Source organism: Rhinopithecus bieti, unplaced genomic scaffold, assembly GCF_001698545.2.
Source record: "Rhinopithecus bieti isolate Rb0 unplaced genomic scaffold, ASM169854v2 scaffold_30015, whole genome shotgun sequence".
NCBI lineage: Eukaryota > Metazoa > Chordata > Mammalia > Primates > Cercopithecidae > Rhinopithecus > Rhinopithecus bieti.
The window spans coordinates 346,842-360,095 of NW_016812995.1; the positions used below are offsets into that span (position 1 = coordinate 346,842).

The following is a 13,254-nucleotide window of genomic DNA, read 5'->3' on the forward strand; positions in this document are numbered from 1 at the left end:
ATGTCATTGGGAAAACTCTTTCAGCTCTTTGAAACTTTTTACTTGTCTGTTAAATGGGGATACCTTTCTGCATTTCAGGGTATTGATGAGGAGTATATGAGATGATACATGTAAATCATGTATCATGTGCTGTACTGACATGTAACAGGTGCACAAGAAATTTTAGTCATTAATAGTAATAAGCCCTTGCCATTTGATGCTTTTCAGTGTAGCCAGAATCACCTTTTTGTTTCAATCCCATTAGTGACACACTGGAGAAACTGGATTGCTTTGTTAAAGGCCCTGTTCATATGATGGTTGGAAGCCTTGCTAACACCTACCACCTTTCAAGATGGTGGTCAAGCATGGTTCTTTCAGTATGGAGAGATATGGGAGTATTAGGTAATACTGTGTCTTTCGTTATTGATCACCTATAGCATAATTTTCTTTATTTGTAATTTACAAGAATATGTAATACAAAATTTGTAATGTTTTGCAAAAAAGTCCTCTGATGAGTGGGAATAAATTGCTGCTTAATTCTCTCATCCATACCTGTATGCCAGCCTATGCTTTCTGCTACTCCTAGGCAGAACGACTGTTTTTTTTTGTTTTGTTTTGTTTTGTTTTTTTGTTTGTGTTTTTTTTTTTTTTTTTTTTTTTTTTTAGAATTCCTGTCCCTCTCTCAGTGAGTATATGTTTTGATCATAGAAGGGGCAGGACATGTAGATGGGTGGGATGTCTTTTAAATGTAGCTCTTTGTCCCTCTTGGTCTTAGGTTTTCTGGGACATTACCCAATTTTTCTGGCCTAGCCCTCAGGAGATTTCCTGGAGGATAATTTTCTAATGTGTTCCAGTTAGTCATAACTCTTTTTATAAGTGCTTATATTTTATGAGTCAACATGATCATTACATCTAAACCTTTTAAATATTAAAATTTTGCACTTTTAGGAAAATGAAATCTTGCTTTTGTTGTTATAAAATGAATAAACATTTAAACCAAGGTGATACATTAGGCAACATTTAGAAAACAAAAGTTAGAACTAAGCACAGCTTACATTTTTTTTTTTAAACAGGAAGAAGATGTGTCAGGATTATAGCTTAATTAAAATGACATTCATCAAATACTTATTGATCTCCAGTACATTGGTGAATAAAGCCATCAGATCCTTGCTCTTGTGGGCTATGGGAACAAATTCCAGGAGAACTTAACCTTATTGAGGGAGAACAGTTGCAGTGGGATTAACTAAGATTTGCCTCTGGAGATGATGTCCACCTGAGATCTAAAGAATAAGTAATAATTGGCTGGGTGAGGTGGCTCATGCCTGCTATCCCAGTGCTTTGGGAGGCCAAGGCAGAAGGATTGCTTTAGGCTAGGAGTTCAACAGCCCAGCCTGGGCAATATGGCAAGACCCTGTCTCTACCAAAAATAAAACAACTAGCTAAGTTTGGACCTGTAGCCCTGGCTACTTGGGAGGCTGGAGGATAGCTTGAGGCCAGGAGTTTGAGGTTACGGCAAGCCATGATCTTGCCACTACAGTCTAGCCTGGGTGACAGAGTGAGACTCCTTCTCTAAAAAAAAATTAAAATTAAAAAGAATAACTAATAATTAGCCAGGTGAAATGGAGGCTGGAGAAGGATGGGAGATGTGATTCAGCTAGAGAGAATACTGTGGAAACGGGAATGAAGACAGGATGGAGTGTGTATATGTCTTGAGAACTGACAGATTCACAGTTGGAGCAGAGAGAATGAGAGAAGAGGACTCTTGGAAGAGGCTTACTGATAAGCAAAGGCTCCCAAAATTAAAAAATATAAATAACCAGAGTTAACAGAAATATGTATAGGGTACCTTCTTTCACATCAACTTTTTCAGTCAGAATATTGAAAACAAAAGCGTAGTTTTGATTTAGGAACATTGTACTGATGTAGACTTTAATAAGTTAGTTAAATCATAAAATGAATAGTGAGTGTCACTTTTATCCCACCAACCAGGTGTACATCCTGGATAAAATAAGTTTAATTGTGTCAATATTATAATCATTTAATGATGCTTCCTTATAACTGTAATATTCCTATCTTTGCTAATTAAAACTCTCATGTTGAATGTTGGGATTTATTACTACAGGAAGTTAAGCTTTAGAAGTTAGAAGCAGTTTTGGTATAAATAGCTATTTCCAGTTTATTAGCACCAAACTGCAAATGTAAGCTTTTTAGAAATCAAAGTAATTAAGAAAACTTCTGAGAGGAAAAAAGAGTTACCTATAGTACTTAAAGGGAGGAAGTGTAGAAATGCAGAAATCTAAGGTAAATTCACTGTCTGAGATAGTTGTTTAAGGCTGCCCTCAACTTTGTCTTTTTCTAAGAGATAAAGTGCATGGGGACTTCCTTGATCTAAAGGAGGACCCAGATAAAATGTCTGATATTAATAGTGACCACCTTTGGATGTTCAAGCAACAATGGCAGGGTTTTAAAATTTGTATAACATCTTTTGGTCTAAAATGGAATATTCAGACCAAGCAAACTTTGGCCCCTTTGAAACCTTCTGAGGCTTAGGAAGACATAGTAGTGGCTAAAGATTGATTAAAACTTCTTAGAGATACCAGTAACTAAATTGAACGAGTTGATTTTATATTTAAAGAGTATCTTTTCATACTAGTAAAGTGAGGAAATTAATTTGTTGATGAGGTCATTAGTTTGAGTTATAATTTTCAGACTTAACAAGTGTCTGAAGACAGCAGCCACTTCACTACTTTGTCAATATTATTTTTATATTCTATAATGATTTTATTGGACAATTAAAGTTTTGCATTGCTTTTTAAATGTTCCATGCCACAGGCCTGACAGGGAATTATTTTTTGGGAATAGATAATCTACATTTAAACTTTTTGCTTTGTTACAAAATTTGTACCAAATACCCTGTTTCCCATTATTTGATTTATTTACTTTTACTCTGAAAAATGTTTGGATTTTAATGAACAACTTTCATCAAAGTAATGTAAGTTGTTGAATGCCTTTTAAAATCCAGCTTCTTGGGCCCTACCTCAGTTCCCTTGAATAACTGTCTTATAGGGCCTAGGAATATGCATTTTTACTAGCTTGCCAAGTAATTCCTTCACACATTAAAGTTTGAGAACAGATTATCCCTATGTACTATTTCTTACAAATTGTGCATGAGGACAAGATACTACATACGCGGTTATAAATTTTCCTTGTTATTCCTACTTTAGGTATTAATTGAGTCATTCAGTGATAATCTGCCCCCTTTTGCTTAGCGTATTTTCTCTTCACCTTTCTCTTAGCTGACATGAATTCTTCATAATTTTGATGTTTGAGGATGGAGGATTATAAACACCGTCATCGAGTTAGAGGCTACAAGAGACTTAGAAAACCAAATGGATAAGAAGCGGGGGATCTTACAGGACCATTATCTCTCAGTTAAGGATGAAGGTCTTAGTGACGATTCCTCCACCCATGAGAATTACATTGTTGGGAGGAGTTTGAAACTGAAGATAAATTGTTACGCCAAAGAAGGGTTTCTTACATAAACTTTGTTCACAATGTCTGTTCTGGATATACACTAGAGATGTGCATTGCTTTAATCTCCCCATTGATCATTGGATGATGTGAAATCAATAAAAATCTAAAAGTTTGAAAAGGAGTTCCTGCTTCAAACTCTTTACAGACTTAGTCACTTTTTATGTGCCCCAAGATATTTGATGCTGCATTTATTTGATCTACCAGACTGGAAGTTCCCTTAAAGTCAGCAATCATGTCATGTATATCTTGTCTATCTTGTCATATTTGGTGGCACCCAGTCTTAGATCTCACATGTAATGTAATATGGCTTAATTGTTAAGTGAATAAGTTGTGTTAATTTTTCATTTCCAGTAGGAATTGGTTTTCCTTTGCATTCCCTATTTTAGATATTATGTTATAAACAGTGTTTATGATAATTTTAGGTATTACATTATAAACAGTGTTTATGATCAGTGTTAATATAATTGTTTTCTTACTAAGCAGTACTTATGTGACCTGGATTTCTTGAACAGTGAAACATGTGGCCCTTTGGTATAATCGCTTTGCTTTGGGGATTAATGTGTGGTTGATTAAGCAGAACAAACTTCTTCCTGAGGTCTCTCCCCTTCTGGATCACAAACTTATGAATTCCAGTAATGGAGAGGGGAAAGAACCACTGTAATAATGTGTTAGGAAGACCTGTCTGGAGAGTGAGCCTCTCTGGTTCACTCTCTTCAGAGAATAAACTGCCTATGTTCTATTGGAGGTGGAAAGTATTAGTGGGCAAGCCTCAGGGAGGAAGAGGGATCTGAGAATCTTATTCTCTCTTATCTGAACTTTCAACCGGTTTCTCTGTTTTCAACCCTTTCCTTCACTCCTTCCTCACATAGGGTACTTGGTGTGTGTAGTTCTGAGCCTTTCTGGAGCTCTGGGTAGGGATCACTTTGTCCTAAATGGCATAGCTCCTCTGCAAGCACTGAAGTTCAGATTTCTCCACTGTGCTTATTTACTTTTTCTTTTTCTGCTATCTTCCAGAATATTGTTGCCATCTCTCTTCTGTTATCTTTCCTGTTCTCTTTTAAATTATGGGTTTATGCCTTTTAACTAAGTTTACCAAGTTAGTGGATTTTAAGTAGGAGCTAAAATAAGCTTGTGTTCAGTCCTTCATATTTTTGAGAATTCCATCTTCTTTCTATGTATTTGGAAGTATATTTTTTCTTGTTAAGTGTGTGAAGCAAAAGTACCCAGTAGGGCAAGTTTTTAAGAGAACTGTGTAAGTGGTTGTTTTGATTTTAGTCTTGATCATTGAGGTCTTGTACCAAGAAATGGATATTGAATATTTCTGTGCAGTCTTGTACCAAGGAATGGGTATTGAATATTTTCTGTGCAGTCTATGTAATGTTCTAAACTTCTTGGCACAGTTGCTAATGTTGTTTTGTTTTGGTTCTGTGATTGTTATGGGCCATTATACGGCCAGAAATCTTACAAATTTTCACCAAACTTTTTACTGATTATAATCTTCAGTTTTGGTAGTCAGCACTGTGTTTTTAATTACCATATAGGTGTCTTTTCCTCCTCTGCCTTCAACCTTTAGTGGGAGCATTATTTCTTATCCTGGAAAGTTTAGGATTGATAACACGTCTGGACTGTTACTTTAAAAGAACTGTAATTTTTATTCTTTTTGTATTTGTCTTTGCCTTAGCTAGTTTATTTCTATAATTTATTAACCTGAAAAATAATTTTAGTCCTAAGTTAGTTTGTGTATGTATGTGATCCTTACCCTCCAAGTATTTCGCTCCTGATTTGATTGGCATTTCAATTGTATTTTTATATCTTTAGTCATACAGCAGTGCATATTCTAATCTGGTGTCAGAAGCCTGCATTGGTTTGTGGTATCTTATAATAGTACTGACGAGCATGGTTTACTTAGGGATTATTTAGGGGCAGTTAAATATTCTCTACTACCTCTTCAGATTCTCTCTATACATCCAGAGGAGATGCTGGCATAATATACTATTTGAATATTAGCAGGCTACTTTTTGTTTTAGATTGGAATTGAAAATAAGTTACTAATTTTAAACTTCTGTATTTCCTCATATTTGCTGTTTTTTTCATTCCTACACAATTAAGTTTATGAAAAGGTTTACATGTGTTTTGATTCTAAAATGGATCTGAATTATATTGAATGATTTAGAGATTTTTAGAAAATTATGTCTTCTGTTTTCAGGTTCTGTTCTGGATATTATTAAGCACATTGTGGCAAAAGGGGAACACAAAAGTGGAGTCCTAGATGAATCTACCATTGCTACGATACTCCGAGAAGTACTGGAAGGACTGGAATATCTGCATAAAAATGGACAGATCCACAGGTATGTAAAAGACAACACTCTTGTGTTATATCATCTTATTAAGGCCATTCCCACTCTTTTACAGAATCATGATCTCTGAGTGTTATCATAGCTCTTTGTATCACTAGTTTTAGTACACTGTGGTTAGAGTCTTAATTATACAGCTGGTAAACATTAAACAAGTACTTTAGTGAAACCAGAAAATGTAAAACAGGAAAATTCATAATTTCTTATCAAAAGGCAATCACTTGATAACATTTTGGAATATTGCTTTCCATTTTCTTTTATATGGTTAAAAAATATCTAAAACAATACTGTATATGTGATTTTGTCTGTTGCTTTTAAAATTTTACATTATATCTTCAGTATTTCCCTAAATTATTAAAACTTTTGTAAAATAACATTTTTTTAATTACAGCCTTTTTTTCTTTTTTTTTCTTTTTAAACAGTGTCTGTCTTAGTCACCCAGGCTGGAGTGGCATGATCATAGCTCACTGCAACCTCAAACTCCTGGGCTCAAGTGATCCTCCCACTTCAGCCTCCTCAGGCTAATTTGTAATTTTCATAAAGATGGGGTCTCGCTATGTTGCCCAGGCTGTTCTTGAACGCCTGGTCTCAAAGCGATCTTCCTGCCATGGTCTTCTAAAGTGCTGGGGTTACAGGCATAAGCCACTGGGCCCAGCCCTTTTTTTTTCTTCTTTAATAAATAAGAACATTTTAATATTTCATGATTCTATCTAAATGATCTGTCTTAGTAGCTAAGTGCTCTGTTTAGGTTTTGTGTATAGGCCCTGGCATACTATTGTGAGCTGTGATTCCAATGATAATTTGATTTTTAGAGCCCTTGCAGTGCTTTTCTAGTCTGATTTTTTTTTTCTCCTGGCACTGTGGGAACTTCCATTCAATCCTTGATCATGCCATCTATGGGAGTGGAGTGGATTTCCCTGGGCCGGTTGCTGCCAAGTAGAGAATACGTGGTAGATGCTGGACTCAGGACTCATGGATCTGTGAGCATTCTCCTAGTCCCCATCATGTGGACTCCCACCTGGTGCCAGTGGGGCTTCCATTCAGTCCCTGTTGATATTGCCTATGGGGATGGAAGGCTATTCCCTTGGACCACTCTTTGCTCCTGGGTAGGGAGTTGGGAAACACTGGACCTGCGTAGTCCTTTGCTGCTGGGTGGAGGGCTAAGAGATGCCAGCTGTGCCAACTGGTACTGCTGATGTGGGTAATGTGGGCCCACTGGCTATACTGCATATGGGGGAGGGGATGAAGTCCCCTGTCTGCTCTTTAGGCATGGTGGGCTCTCCTGCAACTCCAAGTATGGAGTTAGGGATGGGACCACCTATTAGATTTCTGCTAGACTGCCCCTTTTCTGCTCCTTTAGGCAGAGAGAGAACAGGCTTGGGGCTCTTTTTGATATATGTCAGTCAATAGTTCTGGATTTCAGGGCTTAGCAGATTAAAGGAAAGCTCAGGAAACTTTTTTTTTAAACCTTTCCTATGATGCTGAAAAACTCAGGAAACGTAATGCCATGTTGTCGTTCAAGTTCTAAGGCCCGTAGGCACTCTGCTTTCCTCCTTTCTCCTTTCAGAGTTCTTTTATGATTGTCTGTTGGATTATTTCTGAGAATTTTAGATATATTTAAAGGGGAGGAACAGGGAAGTATAAACCTACACCATTTGGTTCGGGACCAGAACTAGTCCCTGGATTTGGAATGGAGACAATTTTATTTAAATCTATTTTGTTCCTGGGTTCAGATTCTGAGTGTGTAGTGTGACATGTTTTCATATGATACATGGAACCATTCTCCAAATATTTTATGTTTATATTGCTTTTAACATTGTGATGAACACTTTCCTCTGTGATTTTTATAATTTTTAAAGATCTGGCTTTCCATAAAACACATTTTAAAGAATCTTAAAAGACGTTGCCAAAGTGCTTTTCAGAAATGTAGTGATTTGTGCATCTATTAGCAGTGCATAAGAATGTAGATTCACTGGTCCCTTGCTAGCCTTGCCTATTAAAATTTTTATTTTACACATTTTGATATATGAAGAGTAGTATCAATTTTGACATCTTGGATTATTAGTGAGGTTGGACACAGATTTATGTGAAGCAATTGGTATTTCCTGTTGTGACTCATCTGCTTGTGATTTTTGCCTATTTTTCTTTTATTTTGAAATGGGGTCGTGCTGTGTTGCCCAGGCTGGTCTTGAACTCCTGGGCTCAGGCATTCCTCCCACCTCAGTCTCACAAGTAGCAGGGATTACAGGCACATGTTACTGAGCCCAGCTCAACTTTTGCCTGTTTTTCTACTGGTATCTTCCTGCCTTTTTTTATCCTGAGCTTTTTATATATTAAAAATTACTCTTTCAGCTTGGCATAGTGGCTTATGCCTATAATCCCAGCACTTTGAGAGGCCGAAGCGGGCGGATTACTTAAGCCCAGGAGTTTAATACCAGCCTGGGCAACACAGACCTTGTCTCTACAAAAAAGTTTTTAAAAATTATTCAGATATGGGCCGGGCATGGTCGCTCACGCTTGTAATCCCAGCACTTTGGGAGGCCGAGGCAGGCGGATCACAAGGTCAGGGAATTGAGACCATCCTGGCTAACACGGTAAAATCCCGTCTCTACTAAAAATACAAAAATTTAGCTGGGTGTGGTGGTGGGTGCCTGTAGTCCTAGCTACTCCGGAGGCTGAGGCAGGAGCTTGTAGTAAGCCAAGATTGTACCAGTGCACTCCAGCCTGGGCGACAGAGCGAGACTGTCTCAAAAAAAAAAAAAATTTATCCAGGTATGGTGGCGCACGCCTGTGGTCTCAGCTACTCAGGAGACTGAGGTGGGAGGATCAAGTGAGCCCCAAAGGTTGAATCTGCAGTGAGCTGTGATCATGCCATTACACTCCAGCTGGGGCAACAGAGCAAGACTCTGTGTCAAAAAGAAAAAAAAAATTACTCTCTCCGTTTTTGTCTTTTAGTTTTGCTAAAGATGCTGTTTGGGACTTGGGCTCCAAACAGGCAACTTGTGGAACAAAGGGACAAGAGGGAGTCAGGTTATTAGAGCATGATTAAAATCTTGAAAACTGGATGAGGCTGATGGAAAATCAAGACAGGTCAGTGGACTAGTGATCTTTGAAATCAGAGTAGTCATAGTAGAGTAGTTGAACAGTTATCTCGAAAGATAGGAGAGTGGGGTGTCTGAATTAGTAATTTCATAATTGGGTCAGTTTTGGTGATAACAAGATAAAAAACGGAGGAAGTAGATGACCCAGGTAGAGTGGAGGAGGGGGTCTTTAGAGATGGCATCAGTGAACTCAGAGGCAGGATATTACATGGATTGTCTCTGTGATTGTTAAAGTTTCTTGAGATAAGGCAAGATGACTTGGAAAGCAAGACTTAATGAACAACAAAGAGAGACAGAAAGTATAATATTAAAGCTGGATGGCATGAGTTTGAAGGGAACTGACTTTTCTTTTTCCTTTTTAGAGACAGATTCTCTCTCTGTCACCCAGGCTGGAATGTAGTGGCATGATTGTAGCTCACTTGCAGCTGAAACTCCTCAGCTCAAGCAATCGTCCTGCCCCAGCCTCTCCTACAGTAGCTGGGACTACAGGCATGTGCCACCATGCCTGGTTGTGGGCGAAAGAGTACCTACGTGCCAAGGCAAGAGACTGAAGGCACAAACTGTTTCAGTATAATAAAGAACATAGTTAGAATAAGAATAGTCATAATACAAATTAGATATAGAGATGATCATGGACAACTATCAATTATTTTTATAAACATTATTAATCATTAGCTTTTAATATTACTCTTTGTTACATTACTAATATAATCTAGGAATAACCGGCGAGTATAGGGTCAGGTGCTGAAGGGGCATGTGAGAAGTGACCTAGAAGGCAAGAAGTGAGCCCTCTGTCACGCCCCCATAAGGGCCACTTGAGGGCTCCTTGATCAAGCGGTAATGCCAGTGTCTGGGAGGACGCCCATTACTTAGCAGACCACGAAAGGGAGTCTCCTTTCCTAGGAAGAGTCAGGGGACACTGTGCTCCACCAGCTTCTTGTGGAAGGCTAGATATTATCCAGGCCTGCCCGCAGTCATCCGGAGGCCTAAACCCCTCACTGTGGTGTTGTGCTTCAGTAGTCATGCTCCTTGTCCATTTTCATGTTCCTCCCGTACTCCTGGTTTCTCTTTGAAGTTCGTAGTAGATAGCAGATAGCGGTAGAAGGAATAGTGAAAGTCTTAAAGTCTTTGATCTTTCTTATAAGTGCATAGAAGAAAACGCTGATGTATGCTGCCTTCTCTCTCTGCTTTGGCTACCTAAAAGGGAAGGGCCCTCTATCCTATGATCACGTGACTTGCTTCACCTTATCACTTAGAAGATTCACCCTGCTTTCCCTGCCCCCCTTGTCTTGTATGCAGTAAATATCAGTGCACCCAGCCTTTCGGTCTCTGCATCTTGATGGTAGTGGTCCCCCAGGCCCAGCTGTTTTCTTTTTATCTGTCTTATGTCTTTATTTATTACAATCTCTCTTCTCCACGCACAGGGAGAATACCCTCTAAGCCCTGTAGGGCTGGACCCTACACCTGGTTAATTAAAAAAAAATTTTTTTGTAGAGATTGGGTCTTCTTGTGTTGCCCAGACTAGTCTTGGACTCTTACAGACTCATAGGGGAACCACCTTGGTGGTCTTGGATAAGATCCTGCGGAATTCTCTGATTACCAGGCAGAGACTCTTCTTCTCTTTCCTTGCTTTCTCCCAAGCAAATGTAGTCTCTCTGTCTCTGGGCAGAGTTGTCTGGAGCTGGGGGAGGGGTGACACAAGCACCCCTGTGGCCACCACCACTGGGACTGTCCTGGATCAGACTTGAAGACATCACAGCTCTGGGTCTCCCCCAGGGCTCATGGTAACCACTACCCAGTTATTTCTTATGTTGTTCAAGGCCTTAGGGCTCTGCAATCAGCAGATGGCAAAGCCAGCCAGGCCTGTGTTCCTCCTTTCAAGGCAGTGATTTTACCCTTGCCCTGGGTGGGTGCAGAGATGCCATCAGAGAGCCAGGGCCTGGAGTCAGAAACCTTAGGAATCTACCTTGTCCTCTGTTCTACTGCAGCTAAGCTGGCATCCAAACCACAAGACAGAGTCCTTCCCACTCTTCCCTCCCCTTTCCACAAGTAGAGGAGTCTCTCCCCGTGGCCACCACTGCCCCAAGCTCATGGCAAGTACTGCCTGGCTACCCCCAGTGTTCAGTTGGGGCCCAAGAGCTCTTCAGTCAGCTTGGGGTGAATGCTGCCAGTCCTAGGACTCTCCCTTCAGGGCAGCTGGCTCCCCTCTGGCCCAGGGCAGGTCCAGAAATGCCATCCAAGAGCCAAGGAATTGGGGACCCCAAGAATCTGCTTGGTGCTCTACCCAACCATGGTCCAGTTGGTAACTAAGCTGTGAGACAAAGTTCCCTTTACTCTTCCCTCTTTTCTCAAACAGAAGGAGTCCCTCCATATAGCCACCATAGCTTGGAATGTGTTGGGTCACACCTGAAGCCAGCATGTCTCTGAGTCTCACCTAAGGTCCACAGCAACCACTGCTTGGTTGCCACTGCTAATTATACAGGGACCAAAGTTTCCTTAGTTAGCAGGTGATGAATCCTACCAGAACTAGGTCCTTTTCTTTAAGGCAATGAGTTCCCTTTTGGCCCAGGGTGTGTCTAGAAATGTCATCTAGGAGCTACACTCTGCCTGGTACCCTGTTCCACTGTGGCTGAGCTGATATTCAAGTTGCACAACAAAGTCCTCTACTCTTCCCTTTATTCTCTTCAAGCAGAAGAAAGGAGTCTCTCCCAGAGCTGCAAGTGTGCTGCCTGGGGTGGGGGGAAGGGGTGGCACAAGCAGTCCCTTGGCTGCCCCACTGGTGTCGCACTGGGTTGTGTGCTCTGCAAGTCCATTGGCTCCAAGTCCAGTACAGCACCAGAACTTGCCCAGGAATTGCATTCTTTGTAGCCTTGACTGCCTTACAAATTTATTTAGGACCCCAGAGCACTTTAGCCTGCAGAGGCACGACTTGACAGAACTCAGGTTCTGACTGCTGAGATGGGTAATTCCCCCTGGCTAGAGCCAGTCTAAGTGCTTCCTCCATGGGTGCTGGCTAAGTTCTACCTGGCGTTGCTTTCTGCTGTGACAGAACAGCACTGAGTTCCAATGCAAGCACAGATTCTCCCTCTGTGTCCTGCAGCTACTGCCAGGGGGTGGGGAAGGGGTGGCATTGACAATTCAAGACTGTCTTTCCTATCACCGTTAGTGTCTCTAACAGTGATGTGAAGTTGAAATCAGGTACTGTGATCATTCACCTGAGTTTTGGTTCTTAGGAAGGTGCTTTTTCATGTAGGTAGTTGTTCAATTTGGTGTTTCTGTGAGGAAGATGATCAGAGGGTTCTGTTTGGCTGTCTTCCATTGGATTTTTCTGTGGGTTTAGAAATGAACATTTTCTAAGTTCAGTTTCTGTTTTCCAGTTTGCCTGGGTTTCATTTTTGGATAGGCCATAGCAGGGGCCTCTTTGTCTCCACTGTGTACCTTTGGCCAAGAATATGTTTGTCTCTATCTAGACTGCTACGACAGGCTAGTAGAGCCACTGTTGACCTGCTCCTGCTAGTCACCCTTCAGAATGTCACTTTAGTTGACAGTGTCACTGGCTATAGGTGTTGCCTACCATGTCCAATCAAAGGAGCCTCTTTTAACTGTGACAGAGAAGCTGCCAGTCTTCATGGTCTGTCTGCCTTAGAACCTCCATGCTGACTGAGCTGGGCTAGGAAGTGTTGGGGCTAGTTCCAGAGCAGAACACCATAGAGTCTCAGTGTTCTTACCTGAAGTGCAGCTGTTTTTCAAGCATAAAATGTTTCTCAGGTTGATTTCCAGAGCACTGAAATGGTTGTGTTATCATATTTGTCCAGCTTTAAGATTGCTTTTTAAGGGGAAGATTTATCTGTTTTCTTCACTCAGCTGTAGCTGAAAGACTCCACTCTTCATGTGCATTTGGTTGCCTTGAGATTGTCATAAGAAATAAATACATTTTTGTTCTATCTAAAGAAATTCCTAAAGAAAATCTCTAAAGAAAAAAAGTTGCCGGGCGCAGTGGCTCAAGCCTGTAATCCCAGCACTTTGGGAGGCCGAGACGGGCGGATCACAAGGTCAGGAGATCGAGACCATCCTGGCTAACATGGTGAAACCCCGTCTCTACTAAAAGATACAAAACACTAGCCGGGCGAGGTGGCGGGCGCCTGTAGTCCTAGCTACTCCGGAGGCTGAGGCAGGAGAATGGCGTAAACCCGGGAGGTGGGGCGGAACTTGCAGTGAGCTGAGATCCGGCCACTGCCCCCCAGCCTGGGCGACAGAGCTAGACTCCGTCTCAAAAAAAAAAAAAA

General features: G+C 40.7%; 1 protein-coding gene across 1 annotated transcript in view; it reads left to right on the top strand.

Annotated features, from left to right (window-relative positions):
• The window catches only part of OXSR1 (oxidative stress responsive kinase 1), a 97,754-nt gene that overhangs the window by 28,630 nt on the left and 55,870 nt on the right, over positions 1 to 13,254 (top strand). Inside the window, 1 exon segment of the mRNA XM_017847390.1 lies at positions 5,720 to 5,861. Within this exon segment, the coding sequence (XP_017702879.1) occupies positions 5,720 to 5,861 (142 nt within the window).